Source organism: Clarias gariepinus, chromosome 15 (assembly GCF_024256425.1).
Source record: "Clarias gariepinus isolate MV-2021 ecotype Netherlands chromosome 15, CGAR_prim_01v2, whole genome shotgun sequence".
NCBI classification, from domain to species: domain Eukaryota; kingdom Metazoa; phylum Chordata; class Actinopteri; order Siluriformes; family Clariidae; genus Clarias; species Clarias gariepinus.
This window is the reverse complement of record NC_071114.1, coordinates 22,663,526-22,679,968: the sequence shown is the minus strand read 5'-3', so window position 1 is coordinate 22,679,968 and position 16,443 is coordinate 22,663,526. Positions and strand designations below refer to the sequence as shown.

Genomic DNA, 16,443 nt, shown 5'->3' with positions numbered 1-16,443 from the left:
TTTCTTCATTTTAACATGACCTCCGTTTTAATGCTGAAGCTCAAGGTCTATAAACAAACAGTGAAAAAAGTGTTACTCACATATGCAGTGACATTCAAATGTGTGTGCAAAAACAGCCTGGCTTATCAGGCTAGCAAAAAGCTTGCCTGGGGGAAATAAATGAAAGGTTGAAAAGAGTTCCCGATACACTGCAGTAGCACCTGAGTACCTGGGACTGGAGTAAAGGCAATAATAGATTAGCATATTTCTATCATCCATGAGAAATTTGAAGATGGCATTTTAAACAAGTTGTGCAGCTGTTTCACACTCATCAGTTTAGCCCCGTTATTATAGAAATTATAAACGTGACAACTTTTACAATTCGCGAGGTGAGTTTAAATGTTAACTCGCCTGGCATACAAATCAAAGGCAAGCATTAAATCTACAAAATTCAATTATACATTCATCCTCTATATGACACTTAATAATAATATATTCATCTCTGGTACATGAAAGGAAGCAAAACATATTATTTTATGTGTGCAATGTTTAAATAAAGGAAACCTTTTTAAGCATGTCTAATAGAAATCATAACTTTTTTTTTTCATTAAACACTATTATCACTCTTGATATCTACTAAAGCTATTCTACTCCAAATGGTCTGACATTTCATTTCATGGTCTCAGCGCCTACGCACATGCACAGTGTGGGCTGCTACTGTAGTCGATTCATGCAAGAACACACTTCCCCAGAAGGAGGAGGAGGAGGAGGAGGAAGAGGAGGAAGGTGCTCAGCCCGCTCAGGGAGAGTTTCATAATAGACTATCGACTGCATTTTTTTAAATTAGAGCCCTTGAGTGATTAGTTTTAAAAAATTATGTGTTGCCAGCAGTATGAGCACAAATTAGAGAAAATATTAATTAAACTGAACCTAATTATAAATGTGTTGGCATGAGTTTACGTCACACTTGTCTTTTACATGACCTAGAAAAAAAAGATCAAAGGAATGTTGTTCATGGATCGGAAGAGTTCAATATTTTATGGCAGGGGAAAAGTTTGCTCGAAAATGCGCTTCAGTGGCTCACAAGAATGGTGCAAGACAACGTTTCTGTAATACAAATTACACCCAAAACTGATAAACAGACATACATTTGACTTTATTGCTTTTTTTTTTTTTTTAAACATAGCATAAAAGTGACACTAATTATAGAGGACCGGACTGCTAAAAAAAAAAACTTAGAATATTTTCCAGATGCTGATTTTTGGATGATAAAAATCATCCAAATTTTTTTTCTACATATGTTGGATCCTCCTCGCATTCTTTATGAGACAGAATAAGGTTCCAGACCACACATCTTAACCGCATAATAGTCTGGAAGACAGTCTACTACCAAGTTGACTCATGCAGAATTGTACAACACTGGGCATTTCTTTAAATTTGGAACCATGAATATTTGGACAGTTTTGCAGCCAAATGAGATAACGTAATTTTTGCAGCTTTTAGAAAGATTTTTTTAATAAAGCAAAAATTAATAAAAAACTGATAGATACTTTTAAATATTATGTTTTCTTTACGTTACACAGGTGATATAAATGCAAATACTAAAAATGTCTAAATAATTTTGATAATATCAGTGTCGATTTTGAGTGATTTTTGTAAAACACTATTCACCTCCCACAGTTAAATTAATCAGCCTGCAATCTTGTTTTTTAAATAGCGAATGTAATAATAATAATTATTATCAATATTGATACATGGGGTATAAAAAACTACATTTTTGACTAGGAGTTTGTAGCAGTGAAACATCAAGTAGTGGCAGCAAATTAGATCCAAGGAAAAATGTAGGTTTGTTATCCATTTTATCGTTATAAATGAATTAAAGTTTTTGTGAAATATTTAAAAGAATGCAAAAACTTCAATCACTGACCATGTGACACAAAGAAGCGATGCAAATGGCCTTTTATGGCACATTTTGTTTTGCTACAGTATGGACTTCATCCACTCCATGTCAAGGTTTGCATATAAATGTCATCAAATAAATCCTTAGGATAATGATTTGCCAAAATGAGTCTGAAAATTATGATCAAATTTGATTTCTTAATGTTTTGGTAGAGAAAGGAGAAACAATTTATAATTGTTTGTTCAAGGATTTAAAATGTACAATCAAAATTAAAATGTTTTTTACATTTAAACTGTATTTACTCCATTACTAGTGCCATAAAACATGGAAAGGAAATCAAAAAGCTTATTATTTACCCATTTTCATACACAAGTCAATTAAACATAAACAAATTAACCATAACATTAAAACCAACTAAGTTTAAGGTTCCACTTGTGCCACCAGGGCAGCTCTTTTTTTTGCCGTTTTAAAAAAGGAAAGTCCTCGTGGCCCTTATTTATTGTTATTATAATGAGTTTATTGCTGTTTGAATAATATACATACATGAAAATGCCTTTTCGGTCATTTTCACATGAAAAACAAGTCTGGAGAGAAAAGCTTCCATGTAATATGGATGTCCTTACTCCCTCTGCTGCACCCTCTCTCCCTCTCGCTCCATGCATAAACAATTAAGCAATGATTATTTCATGATGTGACCTTTTTTCCAGAGGTTTTGCTCACATTTTTATTTTAACTATAAAAAGCCAGCAAAATACCAATTCCTACTCAAATACTACTGTGTATACTATTCTTTATATTCCCAGAATTTTGCAAAACAACAACAAAACAAGAAATCAATACTAAAGAGTGTTACTCATGCAACACAATGTTGAGCCTAATTGTGTGTGCATGCTGCGTTTTGCAGGCTGTTACGTGCTATCAGGGACAACGATGCACCTCCCTGTTCTTTTGAAATCTACTTCGCCCCTGACAGAGGTAATGCTACATGGCAGGGACATCATTATGGACATGCAGTGGTGTGGTAAAGAGCACCTAAGGGATGTTTGAAATCAGCCATAAGTTAAGGAGTCATAACCCATTCATGATAAACCAGTGTCCCATCATCCTGGGTGTGTTTCCGCCTCGCGTTCAATGCTTCCCATGATAGGCTCCAGATCTATTATGATTCTGACCATGCATGATAAAAGAATGTGTGCAATGATTGCAATGATTAAAGAAGCCCATAGTTAAAAGTGGTGCTGACCTTGGTTAAAACTACATACACCTTGAGAGTTGTATTTTTTTAGGGTAAACAAGCTGAGCTCACTTTCACTATACCTGGGATATAGGCTCTTTCTGGGATAGAAAATGAAAGCAGAATCTTAAAAGACCCACTACATGGGCAAAATGACAAATTGCCCTTTTAAACTATGTTGTCTGTTTGTGGTATGCAACATAGGGGCCTGCTACAGCACTGATGCCATGTGATGACCCTTCCCCTGCAATGGGAACGTACTGGTCCTTTTCTCTGTGAGCAATTAGAGAAGTAGGTATGGCACACAGGAAACATCTGGTGGGAGACATGGGTATTGCCCTAGCCGACCAAATTGCCAAGACTGTAAGCAAGAATAGAGCGACATATCTTTTTTTTTTATTATTATTATACCTAGGCAAGTTAGAGACTGTATTTATCATGACAGCATGCTGATCTTTCCTCCTTTTTGTGTTGACTAAGAGAAAATCCATGTTATCTTATATGCTAAATTTGAAGGCTTTTGACATCTATTTTTAAGTTGAGTGAATACAGAAACAGCAGTTAACAGTACTGTGCTATGTATTGTAAGCGAGTTAACACAAGACACTGTGTGGTTAAAAATAAAAGCTCCCCAGCTTATGTAACATTTTTCAAATTCATTTGGAACAGATTAATGTGTTTCCTTGTGCACTGACAGTTTGTGCTTTTTTATACACCCACCCAGTCTTGCAATAACCCTTACCAAGTGATTATTACTTTGGGGTGGTTTAGAAGTGTCAAGGCTAACCTAACTAGAATGTGTAATTAAAAAGTGGCCCAGAACACTTATCGATAGTCCACTGTATAAATCGTTTCCACTACATGATGTTAAGTATTGGTATGAAGGCTTTTTCGGGTAAACACTTCTTTATTTCATGAAATACTGTATAAAAACAGGACTAATTAAACTTTCCTGGCCTCCCAGACACTCGACACAAACAATTTTATGTTTAAGATTAAATAAAACTAACTTGACTTAACTTGTAAAAACTGTTGAATTCAAATTAACAACTTGGTTCGATTTAGTTTGCATTCGTACAAAAACGTAATGCTTTGTTTAAACCTAAACTAAACCTAAGCAGATTTTTAAGTGACTGGAGTCATGCAATATTCTTACAACTTTGTTAAATCACACCTATAGAGACGCCATAGAAATGTCGGCCAGCAGGAAGGTTTATTAAGGGGCAGTAAGAAAATTAACGCCTTTTACATGCTTTCGTTTTATGTACCATAGTAGTGTTTTTTAATTTTCGCCAATGTGTCTGGACAAGGTACTAATGTACTAATAAACATCTGAAAGTCCAAATCATTGGAATACCAGATATGCATTATACACGTGTGTGTATGTATATATATTTGTCACATGTACCTTACAGCATAGTGATTTTTTTTTTTTCCACATATCCCAATTAGAAAGCAGCACCCCTGAAGCAGACGAGGTTAAGAGCACCATTGCTCAATGGCTCAACAGTAGAAGTCTGGCTGTGCTGGGGCTTGAACCCCCAATACTTTGATCAGTAACTAAATAACTCACAGCCTTAACTGACTGAGCCACCAGTGGTCTCTTTTAAATATGATGCAGTAGTTTAATTCTTCTTCCAAGAGCTATATGTAATGAAAGCAATTTAAATTAATAATAATTATTATTATTATATTGCCTAAGTGTAAATATGTGTGTTAAGTGTAAATAACACTTTTCCTTCTAATCCAGTGCTCAATCTATTAGGGCAAGTGTTTACCCTTAATCACAACTTGGTTTGGGAATTTTCTTTACACTCTTCCCTGCAAAAACGCTCCAAATCATTTTGTGATGGTTTTTCTTGTGCACGAGTCATTCTTCCGTTGTTCGACAGGTTTTCGAAAATATTTAGACTGGATCATCCTAAAATTCTTATATTCTTCTATAGACATTTGTTTGTTGATTTGGATTTGTGCTTTCGGTTGTAATTGTGCTGGAATGTGAAAAAAAATTCTTTATCTTCAGTTTATCTAACAGAGGCCTGCAGGTTTTGTGGCAGAATTGATTGGTATTTGGAGCTATCCATGATTCCCGCTAGCTTGAATAGATCCAGCTGAAAAGAAGCATGGGTATGGTGTAAGCTGTCTGGTTTTGGCATAATGTTCCTCCTAGAAGTATGCCCAAAATTTCTACCTTGGTGTCCTCACACCATAACACCTTTTTCTTTTGTTTGCTGTCTGTGCACAGTGGTTGCTCAGCAGGATAAGGCTTGGGGTTACCGATCAAAATGTCAGCAGTTCAAGCCCCAACTCCTCCAAGATGCCTCTGCTGAGCCCCTGAGCAAGATCCTTAACGCTGTTTGCTCCAGAGGCGCTATATCAAGACTGTGCTCCGACCCCAGGTTCCTAACAAGCTGGGATATGTGAAGACAGAATTTTACTGTTCTGTAATGTACAGTATACGTAACAAAGGCTCCTTCTTCTTCTTCTTCTTCTTCTTCTTTTTGGGTCATAAGACTCGGACTCAAGAGAATTTGCCAGATATTCCTGCAGCTCCCTTAATTTTGCTGTAGGTATCTGTTTTCTGCTTGGCTTTTTGTCCATTTTGGAGAAACATCCAGTTCTTAGTGAGGTCTATGTGTTGCCTCATTTTCTCCTGCTGTTGACGATGTTGGATGGTACAGTACATCCTTTACCCCTCTCTTGATTGATACCATTTGACAATAAGATCTCATACATGCTTTATAAGTTCTTTTCTGATCACCAGTGAGATAAAGCCAAAGCGACAGCAAGAAAATCCTACAGAAACAACTTTATTTAGGGTTAATCAGTACCTCTTCCTTAAAGACAAGTGTATAATTACTTTTAAACAAGAGTTTAAATGGGATTAGTTATTTCTGAACCCTGTCACACGCTCCATTATAAATACTGTGTACTAATGCAATCAGGGTATTGGCAATTATATTCTTTTATTTTAACCTCTAAATTATCTATTTCTATTTTTCACTTAATTCAGTTTGTTGCTAGATCACATTAAAGGTAGGGAAAAAAAGATCTGTAATGATTTAGCCTGGTTTCATGTTTTACATCACAAAAAAACAGCTAAGATTTAAATAGTGGTGTGTAGACTTTTGATATCCACTGTATGTATACACAGAAAGGCAGTGACAATACTTCAAAACTGCCAGCCTTATTCTCTGACCGTAACTCCTTCGCTCTCAGATTGTGAATGCTTCGCCTCCACACAGGTTATCAATGTGTCTTTTGATTGTTGCCTAAGAAGGTTCTTCATTTATATTCCTGAGTAAAAGTGGAGCCTCTGCAGATGGCTCATAGAAGGGCTTTCATACTGACGTAGGAGCAGCTTCCACCAGCCACGCTTTTACTTCAGCCATTATAACTGAAAAGGGTGCAAGGCTGAGGTTCATGAAGGCAAGTTCTAAAAGCATTCTGCGGATGTGTGCATATATGTGTGTGTGTGTGTGTGCGAGAGAGAGAGAGAGAGAGAGAGAGAGAGAGAGATGGTGCATGGGATAAGCAGGGTCAGATGCACAGTTAGTTTTTGCTGCAGCTTGGCTTGCCAGGGAGTTGAGCCCCAACGCTCCTCCTAATTCTCAGATGGCAGCCCTGACCCAGTTAGCAAGATAACACAGAGATCGACTCAAACAAACTTCCATTCCTACAGACAGTGGCAAGAGCAGTAATTACTGCACTTGGGTCTGATTTTTATTTATTATGTTTTTACTGTGCTTGTCTCATAAATTGAATATGAGATTACCCCATCAACTCTGCCTTGTGACTATGCGTATTGTTTAAAATGCTACAGAAATACAATTTTACCGAATTATTTCACTAATCAAGATAAGCACGTTAGTCAGTAATGATAAAGGTGTGTACATTAGCTTGGGGAACACACATTTGCACAGCTGCACCAAGTTATTCTAGGAATTATAAGAAAATAGTAAATAGTATTGTGATTTGGGTTTTAAAATTGGAAAATGAGTGTCTGATTTGAATAGTTAATCTGGATCATGTCAGCAGCCAGATTTTGGTTGGTGTCAATAATAGTGGATTTTTGGTTCTGTAAACTGTAAGTACCGAATGCAAGATACTGCAAAAATGAGATATAATTTGGGGCTGAAAAATTAGCATAAGGAATTTATTTTCCAACGGAAGCATTCTTTAAGTTTAATTTCTTCACACATTTCAATGTCTAAAAAGGCGCATCATGAATTAACACATGAATAGGCAAAAAGCGTAGACATCTGGGGATGGTGACATACAGTACTTGCAGTTTTACAAATTGTTTTATAACTCGCCGGCTGTTGCGTACGATTGCACTCAGCCGTGCCAACACACCAGACTCTATAATTCTAACACGTCGCTTTTATTCTCAAATACAGCATGGTAGTCCAAACAAAGTGTGCTCACAAGTCACAAGTACATCACTGTCATAATGATATACTGTACAACAATGCACAATACAGACAGACAGACAGACAGATAGATAGATAGATAGATAGATAGATAGATAGATAGATAGATAGATAGATAGATAGATAGATAGATAGATAGATAAATATGAGACTTGTTGCTGATTTTTGTTCAAGAAAGTCTCCTTTTTGTAGTCTCTATGGTTTTGTTGCATTCATGAAATAATATATTTCTGTTATTCTGATTTGTACAGAATAACAGAACACAGTTATAAGAGTAAAAACTACAGTACCTTTATTTCTCTATATAATTCACTGCTACACTAATTCAGTTACCGCAGTGTTTTACTGTACTAGCGCTTGGATATCATCGAAGATAGAAAGTTTATACAGTATGCCTGTGACCTCTTTATCTCTCTCATCAGAACCAATAATTCTTTAAACAGGTAGAAATGGCTTGGAGCGAGGTCAGGACTCCATGGGGGATGTGGCAATAACTCCCAGCAGAATTGGGGTTTTTGAATGATCGTGCACACAGTTCCCACAGACAGGTGTATCTCTTCTGTAAGTTATTGAAAAGTCATCCATTGTTTTTTTAAGGATCAGGCATTCCACTCACTAAATGTTCACGGAAATGACTGCAGTGGGCTCTGAGCCACCTTGGCCAGGATCGTCATTCACAGACCTAGAGCCCTCTTTAAAGCTTTTGCGCCATTAAAATATTTTACTGCGGGTCTCATCACCATACTGTGCTTGAAGTCTTCGATAAATGTTATTTTGCCTACTTTTGGGAGATATTTCATCAGAATTCACGGTTTGTCTTAAACAGCATGTGCATGTGCGTGTGTGTGTGTGTGTTCTATACGGGTTACCAGTAAAACAGGCTGGAGTTATGAGTTACCAGTAAAACAGGCATTAACTAATAGAGGTAGCAACATGAGGCTATCTCATGTTACTACCTTTATTAGGACTGTGCTGTTTTTATCATAAGAATGGCCTAAATTAATTTCCTCTGCGGTTGAATATTAAAGCTATAGGAATGGATAATATTATATTTTTCTGAAATTATTTGTATAGATAGATAGATAGATAGATAGATAGATAGATAGATAGATATAGTCAGTCGGTCTATGTATGGGGGAGCTGTCCATGGTGTTAAAAGTAAAGGTTTTAACCCAGGAGAATCTTGCCATTTATTAAAAGATGATTAATAACAGACAGATTTTCAATATTCCTTTGACATGTTCATATTAAAAGGCCTAAATTACTCAGGAGCCATTTTCATGATTTGGCATGACATTCATCAAACCACTCAGGAAATGACACCTACACAGGAGAACAGCTTCGGTGTTGGTCTTAACATTGCTTTAGATTGTTTTTTGTGAACACGATGCTGAAAGGTGTGTTAACTTCCAATTTGCCGTCCAAGTGATCAGCAAACTCCAATAGCACTTTGTCATCTTTGAATACATTCAGTGGCTCTGATGATAAATAGATTGCTGTTACTTTGATAATCATTTACAGTAATGAATTAGGCATGCTATTGAATAACACTGGAGCACCCAGATGTAACAGCACTAACATTATTTATGTGAACATGCCTGGGGAGTATGTATGTTTGGAGCTCAAATTTGTAATGTGCACAATCAAAGCTAGTCCTGTGAGGATTATATCTTGATTTAGCCATGTTGGATTAGGAATGTACTCTTTAACACTACCTTGCTTAATCCAGTTTTGCATTAACAGTGGATTTAAAGTCCTGATCTTAATCCAAACTGCAGGAGCTACATACAGTACGAGTGACATCGCCCTGTTCACTTTTTCCTCTTTCTTACTTCTTTTAAAGCAATTTTGAGGAAATTTTGACAAAACTTTAGATAATTTGTCATGTTTGTGTCCCTTAACAACAACTGGTTATATTTTTGGGTTTTTATCCAAGATGTTCAGTTGAGTTAAATTTTATTTGAATACCACTTGTAAGTTTTGTCTGTTTTCACATATCAATGTGCACATTTATAGCCATTGTTATCTAGCTAGTGGTACATCTCTGACAATAGATTACAGGTTAATTCTGAAATGAGTGGCCTCTGTGTGTATCTGTAGACCATCCATTTTCACTCTTAATACCTTTATGACTTGTTAAATTATAGTTTATATGACTTACTGCAACAGTAAACAAATCAAAATGTTTAAATTAAGCTTATGGAAGGATTTTGTTTAGTACAGAAATTCTACACACAGTATTTGTCCTTTATAAAGTTGCAATGAATATGCATTTAGATATATTGTATTTTCTTTGGTTATGACATATCATAACTATTATTTGTCTTTACTGGATGTAGAAATTCTCTAAAAATGTCTTGCTGTCAAACATTCAAGTCAAACCAGGAGTACCTTCCTTTATTTCTCTATATAAGCCCTATATAATCCCCTGCTATACTAATGCACTTATTCTAACATTTCACTAGTGCTTGGATACTTTCAAGGTACAATAGAAAGATTTCTTAGTACAGAAGAAATCTGCTTCATATTATTGTCACTGCTCTGCTAAAACACTGGAACTCTTTTAATGGACCAAATATGTGGAACTGACTTGAAGCGAGGTCACGACTGCACGGGGGATGTGGCAATAACTCTCAGCCAAATTTCTGTAAAGTGGTGCAGTGGGCAGTATGATGTCATGCATTGTCCTGCAAAAACACCTTTGGTGATCAAACCAGGCTATTTTTCCCTGAGAGTGTTCCATTTGCTGAACGTTCATGGGAAAGACTGCATTGGGCTCCGAGCCACCTCAGCCTTGATCGTCATTCACAGACATATGGCCGTTTTACTGCAGCTAAAAGTCTCATCACTGTATTGCGCTTGAAGTCTTCTGTAAATATCAATCAATTTTACGCCTTCAGCCACGAGAAATTTCATCACATTTGATTTAAATGCCTTTCAAATATTGAGAGAAATGTTACAAGTTCCTTGTTTTTTTCCCCCTCTTATTAATAATTTACTTATTTTCCTGTTTTTAGTTAATCACATTTAATTTGACTTTTTCCTTTATGTTCTGATGGGAATCATGACTTTCTGTCATCCTGTGTTTTGACCCGTGCATTATGGCTACTTCTAAAATGTGGTTCCCAAATGGTTCTGAGCATCTTAGTTTAGTGCATTACCTCAGGTATAAAACAATGGCTCTGTACCATACAGTATGTAGCTCACAATATGTCTGACAGGGAGCCATTTGGGGAGCTATTTCCTTTACCACAGTGAAGAAAGGGACCAAAATGAAATAAATGTAAAATATCATTATGCTACATGATTTCGCTGACTGACCAAAATGTTCTGCTTATTGTAAAGAAACTTTTGAATCAACCTTAATAAAACAACTCAGCATTTATGTCTATGCCAGTGTTATACACTATATAGACATCCTAAAAGAATACACTTCAGATTCTATTTTCCTCATGTGGATTTTCACTGAAGCTGTACGTTTAATGATTTTAACCTACACTAAGAACATCACAGGCTTTTTTTGACACTTGTTGGGTTTTCTTACTTAAAAAAAAACGTAACAAACAAAAACAGTATTCAGACTTGTTACATCACAAGCTAAGTATGTTTGCATTCCTTGTCTTTTAATGAAGGCTGAAGACAGCATGCAAATTGAAATGCAGCAGAGAGTCTTGAATACATCAGAGGCGTAAAACTGCTGCTTTCTGCTCTCTTGCTGGAGATATGGGACTTGTTGCTGATTGGATAAAAAAGAAGCTATGTCTGCATATGGACAATGAACATTATGCACATATTTTCGCAGATGTGTTTTTGTTATATACAGATGGTTTGGAATATATATTAAAAAGGCTGTGTTCAGGAGTTACGGGTTACTAATAAAACAGACACTAACTAACAAAACGAGCGACACTGAGACTGTTGTAATGATTGATCTTCTTTCTGCATTCCAGGCTCATATTCTTATCAGTGTAACTGGGCTGTTTTTGAGATGAAATTTAGAATTAATTTATTTGGTTAAGTAATTAATTCATTCATTTCAGTAAAATGAAAAATTAAATTAAAGAAATGTAGAATATTTTGTCTTTCATTATCTTGGGTTGACACATTGTAAAGTATATAATAATAATAATAATAATAATAATAATAATAATAATAATAATAAATTGTTTCCAACATATTGTCTTTTAATTGTTACTTATTGTACTAGTACCTGGTACCTAAATAAATGTGGTACCTTTTTTTCACAAGTGAAAGCAAAGACAATGGATATAGCTAATGATGTGGTCAGCTGGGAGTACAGAGCTAAAAGCCCAGTGTTCATTTAACACCTAGTGTTCCCAGCTCGCCCCGGACCTTTACACATTTAATTACACATGAAATAAAATGTGATCAATAGATATACAGTTATATTCTCACATCGTGTCTAGCGGCAATTCAAACCCAAATCTCAAATCGCTCCTACTTCTCGGTCTGAGTGCACTAAGCAGGGAATCGCATAAAGCATTCTACATCACACCTAGTGCATTATATGTGCAACAGACAGACATTTGGGATTCAGCCCGTGAAATCACTCGGGGTAGCTTTCAGAAGAGATGACTGTTTTTTTCCGCAGTGGAGAGAAATATATAGAGAGATATACATTATTTAAAAAAATAAATAAATAAGTAGCATCACTGAGCGTTCAAGATTAACACACAAATCTGTTTTTGTGTTAAACTGTCTAGTTTAGACGCTGAATTATAAGAGATATATTCTAGCAACCGAAATAAGATATGCTGATAAAATAACAGATTTTGGTTAACAAGTTGTTCTTGTTTTTTTATTTAATAAATATCTGTTGGCGCTACCTTGATTAACCTTTACTTAAACAGATTCTAGCGAATAAAGCTACCGCTGCTGCTAATTTTATCCCCCTGAACACCGCCAGGCTACACGGTCACGGTGTATACTGTAAAACCGATAAAAACTCACTAACGCTTTAGGTAGCTATGTTATTTATCTGGTACCTTTTCCTAAAGTAAAATATGACCCAAAAACCACAATATATGAAATATAAAACTACTTTCTATAAGTAATTCCCGTTGTTGTAGCCCATAGCAGCAGCCTAAATGTGTTGCTATAGTGACCAACCTGTCAGAGAGGGAAAAAAAGGACGGAAGAGAAGTTAGCACGCGCAGCCAGAGGACCCGTTATAGCGTCAGTAGAGTTAGTTGTGTAGCTCGCGCAAAAAAAAAAAGAGAGAGAGAGAGAGAATTGCGATAGAAATGAATTAAAACGAAAGCATAATTACATGGTGGTGATGTTTCTGAACAGGTCTTCGATCTCTCCGCCGCCGCTGCTGCCGTTGCTGCTGTCCTGCAGAGCGAGCAGAGGGAAGAAATTCCCCCCGTCCGATTTATTGCAGTGAATGTCGGTGGAGGAACAGGTGCAGGCCGGCGGGCAGTCGAGCACCGAGAAGACACAGCAATGAAAGACGCTGGAAAACAGCACAATCCTCAAAAGCGACACGAAACACAGCCCAACATCCATGGTCCAAAACCGAGTTAACGAATCCGGGATGAAGAGAAAAAAAAAACAGGGAAAAATGTGTGGCGTGTCTGAATGCGGTTTGGGCTACATAAGAGCGCCTGTGTACATCATGAGATAGGGTGAAAAAGATTATTGGGGAAATTTATATTTAGAAAAAAAATCCTTAATGTCTTTTGGAAAGTATTCCGTTATGAAGACAGGGTGAAGGAATAGCAGCAGCTTTTCTCTCCACAGTCCATGACAGGAGGAGGCTGAGGAGCGCAGTGATGCTGAGAGTACTGACAGCAAGCAAGAGCACGAAGACCCACCTCCTGGCCAGAGTGAGAGAGAGAGAGAGAGAGAGAGAGAGATGGAAGGAGTGTGTGTGTGTGTGAGAGAGAGAGAGAGAGAGAGATGGAAGGAGTGTGTGTGTGAGAGAGAGAGAGAGAGAGAGAGAGAGATGGAAGGAGTGTGTGTGTGTGTGTGTGAGAGAGAGAGAGAGAGAGAGAGAGAGATGGAAGGAGTGTGTGTGAGAGAGAGAGAGAGAGAGAGAGAGAGAGAGATGGAAGGAGTGTGTGTGTGAGAGAGAGAGAGTGGAAAGATGAAAGGGAAGGAAGAAACAAGAGGTTGAAAGATGGAGATGGTGAAGAAGGAAGACGGAGAAGGAAGCCAAAGCCAATGGGGGGAAGAAAGAGAGGGAGCGTATGGTGAGAAAGAGAGCTGGATGGGGAAAGAAGGTGAGATAGAGAGAAAGAGGAAAGAAAGAGATGGAAAGAAAAGGACAAGGCAAGAGGCTGAAAGATAGCGACGGTGAGAAAAGAAGGAAGACAGAAAGAAAAGGAGAAAGAGAGAGAGAGAAAAGGGAGGAGAGGGAAAGAGAGAAGAGGAATACAGGAAGAAGGGTTGGAAGTATAGGAACGAATGATGGAAAGGAGAAAGCAAGAGGCTGAATAGGGAAATGTGGAGGTGAAAATGGAATGACAGGAAATCAAGAAGCAAGAGGGGTAAGAAATATAGAGATGGTGAGAAAAGGAGGAAGAGAGAGAAAATAAAGAAGAGGGAGAGAAGCTGGAAAGAGGAATGGATGAGAGGAAGAGGGTTGGAAGCAGAGGAAAGAAAGATGGAATGGAAAGAGAGAGATGCAAGGAGAGGAAATGTGGGAGCAAGAAAGGGTGAGAAATATAGATATGGTGGGAAAAGAAGGAAGAAAAAGAGAGAAAAGAGAAAGATAGACAAAAATAGGAAGAAAGAGAGAAATCATGATGAGAAAGACAGATGTTATGAGTAGCTAAGGAATAAAGGAATAAATGTTGAATAAAGGCCTGCTGTATATATAAAGTAATTTCACATACAAACAAAATAATAAATAATTTATGAGTTACTCCCCACCACAAAAAACAGACTCAACATGAGTTCAGAGATAATTATTTGGTTTTATCTCAGTTCAGATTTTTGTTGCATCATTTTGTTTTAAACATGGCTTAACAAATCATTACTTACAACATTTTATTAAAACTTAATCATATGATTCAAATCTGTGATTTATTAAAGAGCTGCTTTTACACTTGAGATCATTGTGTAAGGCTGAGTTTAATAATTTTTCCTGTTTTTTTTTTTCTAACATGAAAACATTTGCTTTTATTTATTCAAACCTGAGTTTGAAACAGTGCTTTAAGAGAGCTGCTGGTCAGACAGTTGACATTTGTTTTTTTACAATAGTTGTCCTACAAAGCATTTCTTCCCTATTGTATAAAATCATGCTCTCATGTATTTAAATGCTGAATGTGTTTCTGATAAAGCAGGAAATAACATAATGTTACATGTGCAGTGTTGATTTAGGAAGATCTACATTATAGTGTACAAGCATACTATGGTAAGGTACTGTAAGACAAAAATGTTTAAGTATGGAGTACTGGCACTTTTTACATTGTTCATTTGTATACAGCACTTGCCATAAAGGTGCTCTGTTTTATGCATGGCTAATACTTTTAACTAAGCTTCATTACCCTTGTGCACCCTGTCGTCTGCTGTATATATTTACATGCAGAACTGCATACATTTATAGTTTAGCTTTTTTATACTGTTTTTTTTTTCTTTTTAAATATATAAGTTTGCATTGAAAATGTTGTTTTAATTATTAAATAGTTTTTCAGTGTAATTCTGTCTTCTTCAAGTAACATGGAATGTTTTATAATTGCTTTAAAGCAACATAATCGAATTACTCAGTCAAAATGTGATGCCTATTTAGAGAAATAAAGTTGACAAACTGTACTTTTCTTTGTTTTTGAACCATTAAAACCAAGGAGACATCTTTTGTAATGTGTATTTTTTTTCTACATAGGTGCATGTGGTGTACTTTTAACTGACTTTTAGAATAAAGTTAATTGCACCTAGGTCCTTAAGCTCCAATTATGCACAGTGAAATTATTTTTAATGGTATAAGAACTTGGACATACCAAAGGTACAAAAGATATATTTATTATGGGACAACCTCAGCAGCAAGGACAAGGGGTAGGACAATTTATTACCCTTATTTCTTAGAGTGCATTAACACCAGTATTAAATGATGCTTTAAATCCAAATTTGATCATTTTCAACAAGGTTTTATTTTTGCTGCAGCCCAGTCCATAACAATAAATTTAATATGATAACAGTGAACATAAAGAACTAACTCAGTTGTCACTGATTTAACTCTGAATCACACTCTGCATAAGTAATTTACTTCCATTTAATTAAATCATACTCAATAAATCATATCTTTTTTAAATCAGAGTGAGAGAAATTTTAGTGCATTACTGCCCAAACAGTAAGTCTTTATTTAGTAAGTCTTTATTTTTATTTTTTTATTGAACACTAAATAATGCAACAATGTCCTATACATACCTAGGTGGTACCAACCTGAGTCTATTTTTGTCTTTCACCACCACATGTGTAGAAACTTGAACCAACTACTGACAATAAATAGGTAAATGAATGTCACATTCATCACCCTATTTATTGTGTATTAAATATGTTCTATATATAAACAATTTGGCGGCATGGGGGTAGCTCAGTGGTTAAGGCAGAAGGTCCTAGGTTGGGACCAACAAGTTGTGTGGATAAGGGCGTCTGCCCAATGCCTAAATGTAATGTACTGTAAATGTAGTGGTTAGCTCTGTGGCCTCGCACCTTCAGGGTCGAGAGTATGATTACCTCATAGGGTCTGTGTGTGTGTGCACATTCTCCCCATGCTCGCTGCTCGCTTTCCTCTTTTTCCTACAGTTTTCTCCCACAGTCGAAAGGTATGCAACTTACCTTTAAAGAGTGTTTGCAAATTGCCAACTGTGTGCGCGCGTGCGCGTGCCCTGTTGCAATAAATTGGCAGCTTGTCCAAGGTGTACCCTGCCTAG

The 16,443-nt window shown here is 36.6% G+C and overlaps 1 protein-coding gene across 2 annotated transcripts in view; it reads right to left on the bottom strand.

Moving 5' to 3' along the window:
* ntrk3b (neurotrophic tyrosine kinase, receptor, type 3b) overlaps positions 1–13,333 on the bottom strand; it is a 132,018-nt gene extending 118,685 nt beyond the window's left edge. For both annotated transcript variants that reach the window (XM_053512440.1, XM_053512439.1), the window contains exon 1: positions 12,837–13,333. In XM_053512440.1, coding sequence (XP_053368415.1) covers positions 12,837–13,075 — 239 coding nt within the window. In that variant the 5' untranslated portion in view covers positions 13,076–13,333. The remainder of the gene's footprint in view (positions 1–12,836) is intronic.
* Between the last annotated feature and the right edge of the window lie 3,110 nt (positions 13,334–16,443).